The sequence below is a fragment of the Cupressus sempervirens genome, chromosome 1 (assembly GCF_028749045.1).
Source record: "Cupressus sempervirens isolate cs-2001-9-10 chromosome 1, ASM2874904v1, whole genome shotgun sequence".
NCBI lineage: Eukaryota > Viridiplantae > Streptophyta > Pinopsida > Cupressales > Cupressaceae > Cupressus > Cupressus sempervirens.
In genome coordinates this window covers 875,823,813-875,842,328 of record NC_143118.1, presented here as the reverse complement: position 1 = coordinate 875,842,328, position 18,516 = coordinate 875,823,813, and the positions used below count along the sequence as shown (strand labels likewise).

General features: G+C 37.1%; 1 protein-coding gene across 3 annotated transcripts in view; it reads right to left on the bottom strand.

Annotated features, from left to right (window-relative positions):
• DECOY (decoy) overlaps positions 1–18,516 on the bottom strand; it is a 108,958-nt gene that overhangs the window by 58,428 nt on the left and 32,014 nt on the right. For all 3 annotated transcript variants that reach the window (XM_089792364.1, XM_089792353.1, XM_089792371.1), the window contains exons 2-3: positions 177–242; positions 16–90 (exon numbers count right to left, since the gene is read on the bottom strand). In XM_089792364.1, coding sequence (XP_089648490.1) covers positions 16–90; positions 177–242 — 141 coding nt within the window. The remainder of the gene's footprint in view (positions 1–15; positions 91–176; positions 243–18,516) is intronic.

The window sequence follows — 18,516 nt, the reverse complement described above, 5'->3', positions numbered from 1 at the left end:
AATTTTTGTAAACACCTTTTGTCCTTTAATTTGTCAGCTTCTGTAACTCTTGGAGCTGGCGTAAAGTCCACTGCTCGCTCTTCTCTCTCCCTAAAGCCAAAATAATCCCCATTATCACTCTAGATAACATAAAACTTTATAAAACATATAAAAGAGGAACGGAAATAGAAACATACTTTGTCATAGGTTTCTGCAAAAATTCATCTGGGTATTGTCTACGATATTGATGCTGCCATTGGAACCTGAACAAAGAAAATCAATTATCTGTTCGGAAGACATTTACTGCAATTCTATAGATGTATTAAGTAATCAGAGTTTACAAATCTTGTAATGAGAGGAAAGGAGCTGAGATAAACATAACGAAAGGACAAAATGAAACAGAACCAGTGATCTAGCCAGACAGTCATTGGTAAAAGTCCTGATACTACATTATATCTTGGAAATAATTTGCACTTAATTCCAGAAAGGATATCAAACATTAAATATAATAAGTCCATGTCTTGATAAGTAATCAACCTAAATTCTATACAAATTCAGAAATCCTCCAAGATCAGAACTCCTAAGTAAACTCTTTTCTGTCATTTAAAAACTAATACCTAAATTAATAGTTCTCGTTATAACTTATACCTGAAAACAAAAATGATAATCTCTAGTATTTCACAAATGATAAGAACATTCCTTTAATTATTCCATATCCACAAAGAATTTTAGGTTGTCAAATATCTTCAAAATGATTTATTAAACATCTTTACAATAACTCTAACTCAATTTCATCCAACCGTCCAGAAGCTTGTGCTAATGCAAACCCATCCTTGTATTCCAGAGAGAAACAATTATTAGGAACCACCATGCCTATTTTCAGCTTGTTTGGTATTAAATATTTGAAGTTATTAAACAGCTACAGGCTATGGGGAGTGCCTGGCAGTTGAACGCAGCATCTATTTCTGATAATTTTACTACTCAAATGTGACTCATTATTTTTAATTTTCAGCTCAGATGTCATTCTTTGTCATGATTAGCATTCCAAATGGCAATGCATTCCAAGTGGCCTACTCCTAAAAACATTTTTGATCTTAGGGGATTCTTGGGTTTGTGTTGCTATTACAAAATATTTGTGAGAGGGTGTTTCCAGCTAGCCTCACCATTAACTGATCTTATAAAGAAAGGGGCTTTCCAATGGTCTTTTGAAGCCCATATTATTTTTTAAAAGCTCGAAGATATCATAAGCTCTTGTCCAGTACTTTCGCTCCCTGATTTCACAGAACCTTTTGCGGTGGAATGTGATGCTTCGGGTCAGAAAATAGGTGATGTACTAATGCAGTATAGACATCCCATTGTATTCGAAAGTAGGAAGCTCCAAGACCCAGAAAAATTATATTCCACTTATGATAAAAAATGTTGGCTATCATGCACACTTTGGCCTAGTTTCACAAAACCTTTTGCGGTGGAACATGATGCTTCGGGTCAGGAAATAGGTGATGTACTAATGCAGTATAGACATCCCATTGTATTCGAAAGTAGGAAGCTCCAAGACCCCAAAAAATTATATTCCACTTATGATAAAAAATGTTGGCTATCATGAACACTTTGGCCTAGTTTAGACAGTATTTGGTGGGTGCAAGGTTTAATCATAATTGTCTCAAATACCTTTTGGAACAGAAGGATCTTAATGAGCACCAACAGAAGTGGGCCAATAAGATCTAGGCCTATGATTTCAATGTGGGATATGTCAAAGAGAAAAAGAATGTGGGGGTTGATGCACTTTCCAGAAGAGCATTTCTATGTTCTCTCGCTGAAGTCTCTGCTAATTAGAAAATGCAGCTGCTGACCGAGTATGCTAAAAATACTTTTGCTTGTGAAACAATAGAGGGAAAAGTGCAAGAAGACAAATATTCAGTCTTAGGTGATATGATATATTACAAGAATAGAATATTTCATGTACCTGAGTCTAAATTGAAATGAAATGTTTTGCATGCACTCCATGATGCTCCCCTTGCAGGGCATCCAGGGTTCTTCAAGACTTATAGAGAGGTGAGAGTGGTTTTCATGGAAGGGACTAAAGGATGAAGTGTTCCAATATGTCTGGGAATGTTTGGTGTGCCAATAAAATAAAGCAGAACATACCTTTCCTATGGGTCTTTTGCAACCTCTTTCAATTCCAAAACAGAAGCGGGAAGGAATATCCATGGATTTCATTAAAGGATTGCCGCAGGTGCAGGGAAAGGATTATATTTTTGTCGTAGTGGACGGATTAACCAAATTCTCCCATTCCTTTGTCATTGCCACTGATTTCTCTACTTCTCAGGTTGCTAGTTTGTTTTTTCAGGTCTTCAAGTTACACGGGTTGCCTAAAACCATTGTCAGTGATAGGGAGAGCAGATTTATGAGCATATTTTGGCAAGAATTGTTCTGTTTGGTGGGGACTAAACTTACACCTAGCACAAGCTACCATCTGCAGATAGATGGGCAAACTGAAATTGTTAATAAATGAGTGGATGGTTACCTCAGGAACTATGTTTCAGGGCAGCAGCATGCATGGGTCAAATGGCTTTATCTGGGTGAGTTTTGTTATAATACTACCTATCATATGACCATTGTTATGTCTCCATTCAAGGCTCTATCTGGATATGAGGCTTCGTCACTTATAGACTTAGCATTTGAAGATAGTAGGGCTCCAAAAGCCAAGGAGACTATCTGGAATTACCAAGACATACTTAAGGTTCTAAGAGACAACATTTTGCTAGCATAGAATCAATAGAAAAAGTATGTTGATATGCATAGAATTGAAAGGTTTTTTCAGGCAGGGGATTTGGTCTTCCTAGGATTCCAGCCTTACAAATGATCAACTTTACAGAATAGTGGAACGGAAAAGTTGAAGCCAAGGTTCTATGGGACATACAAAGTGCTAAAGAAAATTGGGGAGGTTGCTAATGAGCTGGAACTGCCAGCAGGGAGCTGGATTCATAACGTTTCTAATGTGTCCTACCTAAAGAAAGCTATTGGGTCAGCAGATTGTAGTTTTCCCTGAGTTGCCACCATTGGATGAAGAAGGGAAATTAGTTTTGGAACCAGAAGATGTTGCTGATTGGAGAGAAAGGAAATTGAGGAACAAGACTCTACATGAATACTTAATCAAATGGAAGGGCTTGCCACTCGCTAATGCCTCTTCAGAAGGAGAAGAAATATTGTAGCACCCAAACTTGCAATTACTTGTGGTCCAGCAATCTTGGGAAGCAAGGACTGTCAAAATTATTTCACTAAGCGTAAAAACTTTATCCTCCAATACTTAGGCAAATTGTGAAAAAGGAGGAAACTGAATTATTTTGGTGGCGGGACCAATTTCACTTAAGTCCCTAAATTTTCAGTCATAGAAGTGGCCATATGAGAATTAAAAGAGAATCATTTTATTTATTCCAAACTTTGAAGTTGTGGCTGAAATTATTATGTTTTTAGCTTAGCAGTGAAGTTCACGTTCCAGTGCCCTAATTAGGGTATTGGCTTTAGGGTTGTGGCAACCTTATAAGAAAACATCAAGTTTAAAAGAGGGTTATGTTATCGTTATTCTGATTTTTACTGTTCTACAAGCCTGTCATCAGTTGGGACGCAAACCCCATCCTACCATGTTGGACATCCAACCAAGTTTGGCACTTCAACTGTTCAACAACTTCTAATCTCTTCCTTAGTGTTGCATATCAGACATCAAAATATCTCTACAACAAGTTTGTCTATTTCTTTCCAACGAAGGGTGATCTATGGCATCAATATTTGGTACTAGGGTCTGATTCAATTACAAATTTCTGCATGTTTGAATAATGGAGATCAGTATTATCCTAAGACCAAATAATAAAACTTTTCTGCTGTAGCTTTCTTTTTCAAGTCTGATGTTAGTTTTTTCGTTGTAAAAGTTTGAGTTACATCTGTGTTGTTATTAGAATTAAATATATTTGTTGTTAAATCCTTAGTAAGGATATTTCAAGAGTAGTTTTTCAAGTACTATATGTATAGTACATAGTACCTACAACATCATCCAATTGTCCCTGAACTTAGGCCCTTTGTCGCCCCATCCTAGAAAATCATCCTAACATCCCCCTATCCTCGATGATAAGTGGAACACTGATATTTTCTCAACCAAGAACCTAAGGGTAACACCGTAGTAATGGTGAAATGTTTTGGTATCAAACCAACTTGTCCTTTAACTCTTTTTCCATTTTTTCCTACCCAACAACTATTTTGCACACAACCATGCTTCCAAAGAAGTTCTCAAGGAGGGGATTAACCATAATAGTGCGATAATTTGATGGACTTTATATATTGCCACTTTTGTTGAAAGTACTCACAACACCAATCACTCAATTTTTTGGCAAGTCCTCTTGAGTGACACTATTATATATGAATTGATATGAAGTGCAAGGACCTTGATACCCCATTTTAATTGTTCTACTTCCAGCCAATCCATATCATGTGCCTTCCCTCTATTGAGGTTGGTTTTGTACCACTACATAAAATATAGCGATTGAATACTTGACACGGAATGTCGAACACTCAATCCCTCTCTTGAAAAGTTAATACTCATGAAGACATGAGAAAAACTCTAATGTTCTTACACCTGTGGATACTAACTCAATTATCGATGTGATTTGTTGGTAATCACATAGGCGGCCTTAACGCTGTTCATTTGAGGATGACTTGGGTTTTGGGGTGATGGTGATGATGATGGATTTATAAAATATACAAGTGCCAAATGATGTTGATGGTGGTGATGGTGGGGGTGCATCTACCAATGATGCTTCTCCTTACTTCCTTCCTCAAAGCTCCAAATACTAAACTACTCACTACTCTACTCCTACTCCTATGAATGGAAAAATTAGCAAATGGACAAGGGTTGAATCTAATAAAAGCTAACCAATAGTTCCACCTCCATAAATGCAATGATTCAAGGGGAAATGACTAGATTACCATGCAAGGCTTCCTAACAAGCCGCTAGGATGCTAGTGGCCTAGTTTATAAATCCCTATCAAACATCCACTAATATCACCATGCAACTATCCATCTACTCTTATTCTTACTTAGCAACTTTCGCAAAAATGAAATCTACTTTAACAACTTCAAAGGAAATCTAACATTAACTATTGGAAGTAGAAAACATGCAATAACACCAAATGTTCTTAATCACCATGCAAGTCACAACAATGATAAAGAGAAGTGATTTTGGCATTATCTTAGTAACAATTTTCTCTGGCCCTTTACAAATGAGAGTAGATGGCCTTATGTAGAGGTAAAAATTTACAATAGATGGTAGAGATAAAAAGGCAAAATCAACAATCCAGATTGGATCCAAGAAACCCTAATTAGGGTTGCCACCTCATCGGCCAATGAGAAGATGCCACCTCATCAATGGACCAATGAAAAAAAGAAAAAGTGGCAATTAATGAGAAGGCACCAAAATGGTAGCCAATCAAAATCAAACACTTATCCTACGCAAGAAAAAGGAGAATTTGCCACGTGGGCTTACATCAAATGATCTTCTAATATAGTTCTACCCTTTTCTTTCATCTTTTTAGCCAAAGTGATGAACTTGGTTAGCTTGTCGTTGACTTCCTTCATGGGAGGGCAAAGTGTATGTTTCATCTTGATCTCAATTGAATTCATCATGTTGCTCGCTGCTTGCAATGTTTTCTCATGATCCTTCTCATATTATTTTGCGTATCCGATAAAGGCATTGAGGGAGGCAAGCATGCCCAAATGTTTCTTCTTGATGGCAACGTTCCCCAACTCAACCAATCTCGATCCGAATTCTGTCTCATTGATGTTCTCCTCTTTGATATCTTCAAAATCAAGCGCAGCCCCAACATCACTCATCATGGTTGAAATGGAAGTGTCAACGCCTGGGCTGTGTTGTGCAATTTCGTTCTATACCTCCTTAAGTATTCTCAATCTAATAGCCAAGACAACAAATCAAGACTCCACGTACTCAATCCTCCTTCATCTATCAATTTGGCTCTTTCCAAATATTTCTCCGATAGCTCAATGAATGCCTGTAGCCTGGGAATGGCTAAATTCTTGAATGGAAGGAAATCCTTCCACTCACCTTCAAATATTCTGAATTTGTCTCTAATAGCCACTAATGACCTAAATGTCGAGAAAAAGGAAGGCAAGAAATTCCGCCCATCTCGGATTGTATCGTGGATCCAATCCTTGACTTCACGCAATGAGTCGATATCTCTTCTGTGTTGCTCCTGTTGTCTTGAGGAAGGGCTGCCTAGTGCAACTGTTGGATAGGCTAGCAAACTCTCCAATACTTGTTCTCGACCTCCAACTTTACAATCCTTTCATTTTCCTTCCTCAACCTTTATCTGATTAAAACGATGCCTTCCTAGATCTCCTCACATTCCATGTCATCCGTGATTCTTCCCAAGTTATGCTCTACTATCTCATATTCCTGAGCTACAATCTCATCCAATGCCTTGTTAACTGTTGGTATAGCAATTTGAACATTTCAGTGACCATCATTGTCACTCCTGATTACCTTTGCCACCATTTATGCTATTTGTTTTTGGTTCTCGCTATCACCCTTTTCTACTAATCCTTGGATTCTTCAACTATTCAAACAGTCACTACCTTGCCTCTTGGCATAAGCATTTTCCTTAACCATAATGGTGCAGTGCATCTCCCCAAATCTGGATTCGGTTCGACTAGCAAAGCATCACCAACGGCCTCGGGTGCTTAGCTTATTTCCTAAAAATCAATTGGCCTATCCTCTTCTTCGCTAATGATTGTCACATCTTCTCCACATTGGATCTCCGAGAGAGGAGAGTACTCGGTGCTATCGCTGTAACCACTTGATTCTGAATCAGAGCTCACCTCTACTGCGGCCCCTTGTCCACTTGTATTATCTTCTTGGCTTTTAGCCTCAATTATGCTCTCTCTTGATGGCGCTGAATTCTGTCTCTTTGCCAAAGGTTCTCGATGTTCTTTTCCTTTCTCAACCTCCAAACCTCTCTTCTTGCTTCTAACTATTCCTTGCCACTGGCTACCTCCTTCACCCTTCTGTCCAACCGACTCTGTTGAACCTTCTTTTGGTTTCATCTTCTCATAAGTAAGGTGTACCCTTTGACTTTGTAATTTCCTCAACTTCCTATTGTACCACAACTCAGTGTGCAAATCAATTGCTCTTGTAACTGCCTCCAAGGAAGGATCTTGGTGATCATCCCAATCCACTGGATTCAACTCCGTTCCATCTACTATATCATAATCTTCTCTCAACACATTTTCATCATCTTCCAGTTGATTGAGAATATCAAGGCTTCTCCATCTAATTGCCCTCATCATGTTCATTGGCAATCTTGAGAAAGCTAGCTTTCTCACGTGAAAGTCATCCCGTGCATTGGCCCAGAAATCCTCTATAGTAGGAACATGTTTGAATGTATTCCCATGAGATGCCTTGATAAGACCATTAGGATCAAATCCTTGCCTTGCTCTATACCATGCTAGATGATACCATTCCAATTCTTTCTCCGCAATTGCAAAAGCGATAGGATTGGGGCAACTATCATTGCCAATTCCAAATGAGAAGGTAATGCCTGTCTCACCTTTGAGTTTCATCATTCTGTCATAATGCTCAAGTTGCCTAGCCAATTCCATCAAAACTACCTTGTCGGGGGGGTAACTTGGAAGTCTCTTGGGACATAATGTGCTTCCTACTACTCTAATATAAGTGAATTGTGGAAATTGGATGAACCGACTCCCATACTTCTTGACTTTTGCTTCTGCCTCTGATGAAAGCCTCTTAGCAGTTGTCCCTTGTAATATCCTTACTATCCTCATGGCAAAGGCATCACAAAATATCTTTAGTCTTTGTTGTTGTGCAAGTGAAGTTGTGGATAGCACTCATGCACCAAACATTGCCCTGGCCCATTACCAATTACCCCTAAGGCCTTAAGTACAAGATTTTCATACAATCTTGAAATCAGATAGAACAGATAGGACCCCATGTAGAATTGCTTTTGATTTTGCACGGTCCTAAGTTGCAATTCTAGATTTTCACTTATGATCCTAGCCCAATCAAATCTTCTTTTTCCTTTTTCAATTTCATCAATAAAAAAGTACATCCAATTTTCGAATTGCATACCTTGAGCTAGGCCCATGATCCAGCTAAGAAGCACAATGAGAACGCCATATTCTGATTTGAAATCTAACATAGTGAGCCTTGATGATCTAGTAACTCCCTTCTTGCCTTCGTGCAACCAAACCTGCTTCAGATGAACAAAATAAGCCTCCTAGTTGTCTTGGAATAATTTAGCCACCTGATCCATCATTACTACTGTCATGCCTTTGTACTGGGGAATATTAAATGCTTCTTCAACCACTTGTTTGCCGATGTTGGCCAACACTCTCTTCCCCTCATCAAAAATGATGGACTTACTAACCAAATCAAACCGGGATGCACACTTCATTACCAATTTTGGATAAGGCAAGGTAGGAAGGAAGGCTGCTGCGTGTACAATTATGCTTTTGTAAATTTTCTTTGCCATGGGGATTTGCCGTTCCTTCAACCTGTCCTTTAACTGGATCATGTTTACTATGCCGATATTGGTATGACTTATTCGCCTCAATTTCAAGAAGGTGGTCTTAGGCATCATGTCTTCCTTGTCTTTTTTGATGTTCGTTCCCTTTGGGTTCTTGCTTGCACTAACATCTACTATCTTAAAACACTTATTTCTACCCCTTCGTTCTAAGAGATATGAACTACACTTATCAATCTCCAACCTTCTTTTTATCAATGAAATCTAGCTTATTTTTGCCTCGCCAAGTCCTATCTCTACACTTATCAATCTCCAACCTTCAATTTAAAGATGGGACTACCACTTATTTCTGCCTTTTCATTACCTTAGGATGGACTACACTTATATCTCCCAACTTTAACTTAGGGCGGTCTAGCTTATTTCTACCTTGCCAAGTGTCCTATCGTGAAATCTACACTTATCTCTCCAAACTTCAACCTATAAATGGGATGATGAAGTCATGGATGATGAATGCAAGAAGAACATAAGGGAAACGAAACCAAGCAAGAACAAGAAGTAAAATCTACTTTTAGACCAATCTTCAGCTCTAAAATGAATTGAATTTACCTTAATTTTTCCTTTACCAATAGCCGGCCTCGGACCTTAGGAAATCAAGCCTCCTTGCAAAAATTCAGAATTTCGATCTCATTAAAATTGCACATATTTGCCCAAAATCAGACCTCCAATCATGTATCCTCTATCAAAAGAAATTGCCCAGACCTGAAATTGAAATCGCAGCCTTAGCAAGAAAAATCAGACTTCTTCAAATCGCCAAGCAAAAGGAAAGTATTCAAATTTGCTCCTTGACTCGTCTAGGGCAGAAATTTGTCCAAATCAAAGGAAGGAGAATGGCACCAAGCAATAAAAATCTGCTCCAATAGAAATCGCAAAGTCTGAAATTGCCCCCAAGAGAAAAATTGCCAAGTGTAGAAGCTGCTCCTTGCAAGAGAAATCGCCAAACAAAGAAGAAAGTTGCTCCTTGCAAAATCGCCAGACACAGAAGAAGGTTGTGATGGAATGAAGAAATGAGAGTGGGAGGAGCCCTCTTATACCACACTCCCTTCACTCCCTCAAGCTGGCCGACTAGCCCTAGAGGAGAAAAAAAAAAAATTAAATTAGTGCTTCATTAATGGCCCAACTTTAAATGCTATGCTAAAATTAATTTTGCCCATAGTGAAATTTGCCCGTTTAATTGCTAGTTGTGATCAAAAATTGCAAAATAAAATTAAGAAAGCCTTGGAGATGTTAAAATTTTCATTTAATAACGTTCTAGTAGTAAAAATATCATTAAAATCAGATTCAAGAAGCTAAAATCGATTTTCAATTTTAATTTACCAATCTCTTTTAATATTTTAAAAATCTTCGAGGCAATTTTAACCAATTTAATGCAAAATTTTGCAATTAAGCCCACCTTCAATTTTGCAATGCAATTTTAATTTTTAACCAAAATAAATCATTTTCTAGCATTCAAAATCGATTTTCCAATTTAATTTCACTACCACAAAATTTTCTCCTTTCACCAAAAATTCAAGATTTTCCAAAACAATTAAATTTAAAAAAGTTTCATTTTGAAAATGTTCAAGATTATACAATTACATCCAATTTTTAAAATTCGTCTAAGTCCAAAAAAAAAAAATTGCAAATTTCTCTTGCCAAATATTGTTCTAACCATCGAAAATGTTGTCTTTGAAATTTGCTTGGCCTAAGGATAAAATTACAAGTTCTGGAAAATCAAGTTAAGACTGGGTGAAGAAAGAAATCCAACCACATCCCTCCTGGCCCGAAGGTGTCCAAAGCATAAAATTTCAAATTAAAAAAAAAATTGGACAACTCCAAAAAATTCGCTAAGGTGATCAAAAAAAGGGGGTCCCCAAAATTTTAAGGCAATAGTGTGAAAACCTCACAACACCCTCTAGCCAACCATTTTATGCCCTAAATGATACCTTCAATAATTAAAAGTTCAATAAATTCAATTTGGCTTGTCGAGTTACCTCAACAGGGTCAAAATGACCCATGACCCTGACTCGGCGGGTCAACTAGGCTAACTTGCCCGACTTGGCTGACTCGGCTAGCTAATCGGTTGACTCATTTGACTCGTCTGATTTTTAATTTTTCTTTTCAAAATTTTTTTAATACATCTAAAATTTACCTTTGTACTTATGTAATCGATGTATGTTATGTATATGATTAAATTACCTTCTATATCATGATGTTATTGTGTCTTTAAGCTTTATTCAATAATGGGTGCATGGAATTTCTTTAAATCCTAAAAAATCTCTAAATTTCAAGGGTTTTGTCACTTTGCCGAGTCACAGGCGAGTCTGAGCAGGGTCACGAGTCAAGTTACCCTTGCCGATTCCAAGTCAGGTCTGAGTCTCATTACTTTGATCGAATTGACTGCCAAGGGTCTATGTTTATCCTAGCCATATCCATATAACAATTCCATGTGTTCAAGCCATTGCCAACCTGTAATATTGTTTTCTCTTTTTGGTAGCTCTTTCAAAAATCTTTTGGGGCTCTATTTTTCATGGATAATCAGCTCCACCCTCCTTGTGGTCACATATTTGATATTTCTTTTTATACACCTTTAGTTTTTTGTACTCTTACTTTCTTTATCCATCCCAACTTCAGATTTCCCTTTTTATACCTTGCACTCATCACCAAACCAAGGATTTTTCAGAAAAAATATTTTTCACTTCTCTTATGGATCTAGTCCTCTTAAAATCATTTAAGATTCTAAAGCCTTGTGAATTAAGGGAACCAACATATCCTTGCTTAAAAAGTGATTCTTTTCATAATCTAGATTATTCTGATATTCACTAATAAACCGTTTCAGGGCAGCTTTGAAGAGCTTTTTATTTTCTTGAGTCATGAGGATCTACCCTTTGAAGATGCTTTCTTTTGGTTGGAGTGGATTTGTTCCCCCTGCTGCATTTTTATGTGGATAGATAGTTTTAAATATATTAAATTATGATCTGATTATACTTTCATTGGGCATTCTCCTATCTGAAACTCCATTATCCTCAAGGTGTTTAATCCTGTGAACATATAACATAGTCCAGAACACATTGGCTGTTGTATATTTTACAAGTGAATATAACCCCAATCTCCCAGGTGATACACAAATTACTGGTTAGGGTTTTTATCCTAAAGGTGTACAGGTAAAAATTGCCCAAATTGTCTAACAATTCTGCAAAACTTCACCCAATACTCCTCTTAAGATCCAACAACATCTAGGATAGTCTCAGGTAGGTAGATTTGGACAACCTGTACCTCGTTATAGCCCTATTGCAGACCCTCACAAAAGGCAGCCACCTGTAGATTAATATTATGCTAGATTAATACTAAAAGTAGGGCTTGAAAATGTGAATTTAAGTAGGAAAATTGACGACGACGGCTAGGGATTGTGTCCTAGCCTTGCAAGTAACGCAGGATTTTGTCCCAGCAACCAGTGTAGGAATTATTCCCCGAATTCTTGTCAACTTTCAGATGATGGCCCCTAATAGAAACAAGCAAATAAATACCCATTCGAGCAAGGCACTAGGACCCAAAACATTGCATCAAAAACTAAAATTGAGTTTTCCTGAAACAAAATGAGTTACTATTATCATTTTCCTTTGCTGAATCATTTTTGAAATCATGACATTCTCTCTATTCCTTTTTTCCCATTTCATGAGCTTGAAGATACTGTGTTAGAAGTTGGGGATAAAAAAATTAAGGGAATGAACTTTACCATCCTCCTTAAGGTCTTATTCTCCGTTTGTATAATTTCCACCTTGCTCTATGTCGTCCTAGATGTGCGTTGTCGATAATATTTCGGCCCCACACAACCCTTTGAGAATTGGTTGTGGTGGAGGGTCCAGGGCCCCCACCCCTCAACCTCATCTAGTCCTACCCCATCGGGAAACCCAAAGAAAAACAAACTTGTTATTGCCAAGAGCCAAGTTGTTTGTAAAAAGCCTAAAATTGAAAAAATGTCGATGTCAACCTTGGAGGTTCTGAAGAGGAGATTGGGGAGGGATAGGAGGTCGGCTAGGTTGGCTAAAACTCAAGCTAGACGGAAGTAGAAGGTGAATAGTTATCTAGACATGGAGGGAGAGGTGTCGAGGTCTGGAGAAAATGGGAAGAAAAACCCTCCAATAAAAGAGATGGCCAGGAGGAATTTGTAGAAAGGGGATGAGGAAGAAAGGAACGTTGAGATTGGAGAGGAGACCTCGGGTTCTAAGGGAGGAAAATCGAAGATGAAGGAGGTTGTGAAGCCTTACAACTTCAGCCATGATACTTATCTGGACACTCAGCCTCGAAAGATGTTTCACCTATGACTACCTCCTCCCCTGGAGGAAAGAAAAAGAGTAGTTTTTATCCAACTCCTATGTGTTGCAGGTTAAGGAAAAAGACACCCCCCCCCCCCCCCCCCCAACCATTGGGAATTGTCTTGTTTGCCTCATACTGGTTGAGAATGTGACGGATACAAATAGTGACCTAAATGAGCTTAAGGTGAGGTTCTCGACTCTGGATGAGAGCTTCAAAACCCTTTCAAAGTTTGTTGGGTAAGTGACTCATGCTGCGGCCACCACCCTTCAACTGCTGCTGCAAGAGAAAGAAGAGGAAGGGCTTGGGACAGAGAACTCTAAACTACTCTATGGTTTCCTTGTTGAAGACTAGGTAAATGTGTTGTTGGCTGGGAAACGAAAAGAGAAGGCTAAAAATTAGCCTTTTTGTTGTTGATTGTTTATTGTTTTCTTACTCTTCTATGTTGGGGTGTTCCAACTTTGATACTTTTAACTGACCTTGCATGGCCTTATACTTTATACTTTTAAGAAGTTATATCATATATGTTAATTAGGTTTAAGTGGTTTATCTACTTTCATAACTGTGGTTATTTTGATATTTTTTATATGGTTGCTGGTAGTAGTACTATTATGGTTATGAAGAATCTTATTGCTGGGGTTCTAAGGATTTATGCTTGTTTTTTATTATTAAGGTTAAGGGTGGTGTGGTAATGTGCTTTTTTGTTGGTAGTCTGCTGGTTGGACTGTCACTGTTTTGTAAAAAGGCCAGCCCCCTAGTTTTGGCTGCTTTAATATCAAAAACAAAATGAGTTAGATGAAAATAATTAAAATTATTATTATTATAACATTTACTATATTTAGTAATATCATTTTAGTGTTTATTGCAGACAACCTTGCAGCTCAAATGTTTGGTATGATCATGCTAAGATTTTGGGTTCAACCCATGTAAGTCCAAAGTTTGGCTCACACCGGCTGGAGTAACCTAGGGGCTACTATTTCAAGCATGGCTTGCCACCTCCAGGGGATTAGTATCGCCTCAGGTTGCCTCTTCAACACCCAAAAACTTGGTAAAAAGTGAGCTCAAGGCAAAGGTTGTTGGATCACAGAGATATCCCTGGGATATCAAAAAAAGAAAAATTAATGTGTTACATCCCAATTTTTTCCAAATTCAAATTGCTTATATAGTCATTGAGCTTCCATGTGAACTCAATTGACTGTTAAAATTAGTTATAATCATGTGAAGTGGTAAGATGGTTAATCATTAGGATATCATGTGAAGATGACATGTTAGTTATTTATTATGATGTTATTACATTGTTATTAGAAATATTGGAAAGATGGTTACTCATTCATGATAAGTGAAATGGTAGCTAGTCATTATGATGTTTTATGACCAATAATTTGTTATAGCAATTTTTGAGGAATATGATATAATCATGGAGAGTTTCTTCTTGTAGGAGCACGTTGAAGGGGAGAAGCATTGCCAAGAAAGGAATTGGACAAGGGACACCACTTCACCTATGAGTCAACAGATATGAATTCTAGCCTGGGGTAAACGAATAGGCAAGCAAGAGTATGCTAGGGACTACCATGAGCTACCCAGTCAATAAATATGCAATATTAAAAAGATATTTGAACATTTAATTAAAACATGTTACCTTGTGAATTTGATGATCTCAGAACTTCATGTAATATTGACATGCCTTGGTACAATAATATCATCTTATCTACATATGCTTGTATATACATACACAAATACGTATGTATACATCCACTTTAAAAAAGACATACACATTAAGTATGATTATAAAATATCACGCATATATATATGCATGTGTGTACATACCTGCCCAAGCATAATTAGGTGGTGTATAATGTTATTATACTAAGGTAAATAACATGGGTTAAAATTATTCCTTGGCTATAATTTCTTTCATCTTGAGCGGCTATGTTTCTATAATGTTTTCCATCAGCCTTATATTATTTTGTACGAGTAGCTACATTAATAATAATTTTATTTGCCACATTGAACCAATGGTTGCATGCCTTGTAACCCCTTGCCACCTTTGCAAATCTTGCTCGTAACTAAGCATGCAATCAAGAAGGCTAAGTATGATACAAAGTTCGTGTTGTTATAATAGTCATGCCTATGCAAAAACCTCACCACATATAGAGCTTTTCTTATATTCCACTCTTGCTTAGACACCATTCCTACAAGTCCTACACATCTTTTTCAAGCGATTAAGTTCAGCTAAATCAATATTGCAATGCCTAATCCAAGGGCAGTAGCCAATCATGCTTCCATAGCTTCGGTGTTTGGACAATCGAGCTCAATCAAACTGTTCTGGCCGTGCAAATATTGACCACTATTCAGGTCATGTAATCATCATTATTGTTAACTTATGTTCAAATTTCAAAGTTATATTGATGCATATCTAAAGTCGATCATGAAATATTAATTAGGTTCGATTATGATATGAATCGATGTTCTCTTATTGCACTCTTAGTAAGAGTCATTTAGAACTGTGGCATTCTCTCATTTATGAAATTCTCTCTGAGATCATGAATACTGGAGTATAACTTATACAGGGATACTTGAATGTATATCCCTTGAGATAAGAAATGGCAGCTTGCAAATCAAAAGTTTTTAAATTCAATTACCTTTACATGTTGCCAACATCCAAATGGCCAATGCATTGACTGTGCAAAATGCTTTAACATTCATTCATCTTTTACTATGCCAGTGCCAGAATGGTAGATGTATTACATGTAGAAATAAATGCTTAGCATTCAATTATCTTTTATTTATGCCATCTACTAGAATTGTGAATGTTTTGTCTATGCTAATTAATTATTTAAACATCCAAACTTCTTTGTGAAAGCCAAGGCCAGTTCAACAGAAATATTGGCTATGATTACAAATGTTCATACAACCACCCAATGAATCATCTAGAAAGACCAGAATGGTCGAGATGAGGGGTGTAAATTGGCAATCCTTGAACTATGGATTTATTCCTACATGATAAAAAGAAAGAATCATTTGTAACTCAAGCAATTAATTATGATTTGCTAAACCCGTGTGAGCTCATGCTAGTCCTTAGTGTATTCTTGTTGTCAGGTCGAGCGGTGGGTGATCGGATACATATTGCCCTCACAAATCCTTGGCTAAGGTAGGTTAGTGGCATGCTTGTTATTGTGATCACTAAAGGTCAGGGTGCTAGCAGTTGGCAAATAGGTGTATGGAAGGTATCCTAAGCCTAGCTAGTTATTTAGCCGACGCTCTAACACCAAGATGCCCAGTGGCTAGACAGTGGTACCCCAAGCCTAATTCTCAGGGTAGGGAGGACCTTTCTTGATAGAGATTGTGTGGGGATACTTATGGGTCCACAGTTGGGAGGTTAAGCCCAATGCATTGCTTCTCCTCTCCTCCGATAGCCAAGGCTTGTACAACTCAAGGTCAAAGTCTTTTTGAAATCAACTGAAATTCGGGTTACTTTATATTTATGTTTTGTATTTTCAGTAAAGTATTATAGTTAGATGAGATGGTTAGCTTCTCTTTATGTAGATTGAAGCAGTTAACTCAGTTATTCATTTACTTGTTTATGTATAAATGGAAAGTAAAACGATATCAATGCATAGGTAGTTATAACTGTCTTTCATGTTACATTGAAAAGAAATGTTATTTTTAGATATTTCCAATTCCTTGAAATAGTATGAATTTTTAGCAAGTTACATAGCATTTATAAACACTTTTTATTTAAATTAAAGTACATTAATGTATTTGTCTCAGGTGAAGGACACATGACAATCGAGGGTCAATTATTTATATTTTTGGTTTTCCAGCCAACAAAATTATTAAATGATTAAGTCAAAGTTTGGTCTAGACTCGGTATTAAGTTAATTTATTGAAACCCTGGTTTCAATAGAAATTTGTATGGGTAGGAAAGTAGGTCTCTCTCTATTCTTACCGAATGAAGTTAGGCATAGGTTTACATCAGTTTGTAATACCTTCTCTTCTTTGGATGAAATAGAAATAAAAATCTTGGATAGATGGGCACCAGAGAATTAATAAAAGAAAATGAAAAAGAACAAAGAAAAAGAGAGAGAAGGACATGAGGGTAACAAAGAGAAGATGGAGGGCAACTGTTCATGTAATTTAATCAAACAAGACTCAATCTTTCATTTTCATGGATGTATTTGAATTTTAAAGGGCAAAGGTTATCGTTTCAAACACTCTGGCAGCAAGCATAACTTTATCAGCATGGAATAACTAAGATGCTATAGGTACAAGCAAAGCACATCAAGGACAACCAATAGTGGGTAAGGATACTCAATTCCTTAAAAAATTTAAAGCTCAATATGGATAAATATGTTTTGCATTCAAATTTATATGCTTTAGATATGGCTGGGTTAATTATTATTTATTTATTACTATCATTGATTAGTATCTTTGCGAATAATTAACATTAATCTGCAAAAATAAGTTCATAAAGCTTTGGTACAAGAAGATAGAAGTTACATTATTAGAAACTAGTATTACACATAATCAAGACCTAAGGAAAGTCAAGGTTGAGAAAGTTCAGGAAGTTACTGAAGTGTGTGCTAAAGATCCATGGGACAAACCTGAGGGGATAGATATCAAGAAAAAAGAGGAAAGTTTTGCTTCCCTTCATGAGTAAACAAAGCCAGCAACAGCTAAGGGAGAAGAACCAAAGAAGTTCACATATGGAATTAGATCACAATGGATCTAGATGGAATTAAAGGAACAACTTCCACAATCAATGCCATCATAAAATCAATGACTACTCATGGCAGAAAAAGAGCACAAACTATGATGATCAAATGGATATAGCAAAATATGGATCAAGGATGAGATTTGGATACTGTCAAGCTAAACCCATGGCAAAGATCAACTATAGATGGTTAGATGATTGGCCATGGAATTGTATTTGTATTGACTTGCAACAGTCATACTATGTGGCTTCTTGTTCTGGGAACAAATTGAAGGGAGTTGGGCTGGCTGTTTCTCCCAAAAGATGCATCTGTTCAAGAAATGCTACCATCTCAGTTAAGGATTTCACAGGACATTGTTAAACCATGTCACGAATTCCAAGAGGATTTGTTGGACATTTATCAACAATCTCCCCCTTCACATTACCCAAACGAATTGAAACCTGTGACCTTGTTCTGATACCACTTGAAGGAAAGTGAGTTGAATGTTTCTCCCAAAAGATGCATCTATTCCAGAAAAGCAACCATCCAAGTTAAAGATCTCGTAGAAAGCTATTGAACCATGTCACAAATCCTAAGGGGATATGCTGGATATTTACCAACACAAATAATGTCGAGGAATGGCATGTTATGTACCTATGAATATGATATAATAATGTATTAAGTGGCTGGGGGCACTAACATGTGGCACATATCCATTTAATTAGTTATATTGGATCATGTGAACGACTTGTGTAATTTATTATATTGGGCATTGAGTAGGCATTTAATGGGATTACCTCTCCATTATATTATAGGAGGTCTACCTGAAAAAGTGAATATTGTTTTAAAGACGTGGTGAGTATGATTTGGTGTTTGGGATCTCTTGAAGATATAGAATGTAGTGGCATCTTCCATAAGGAGTATTCCAAAATATTACTCTACATCAAAAG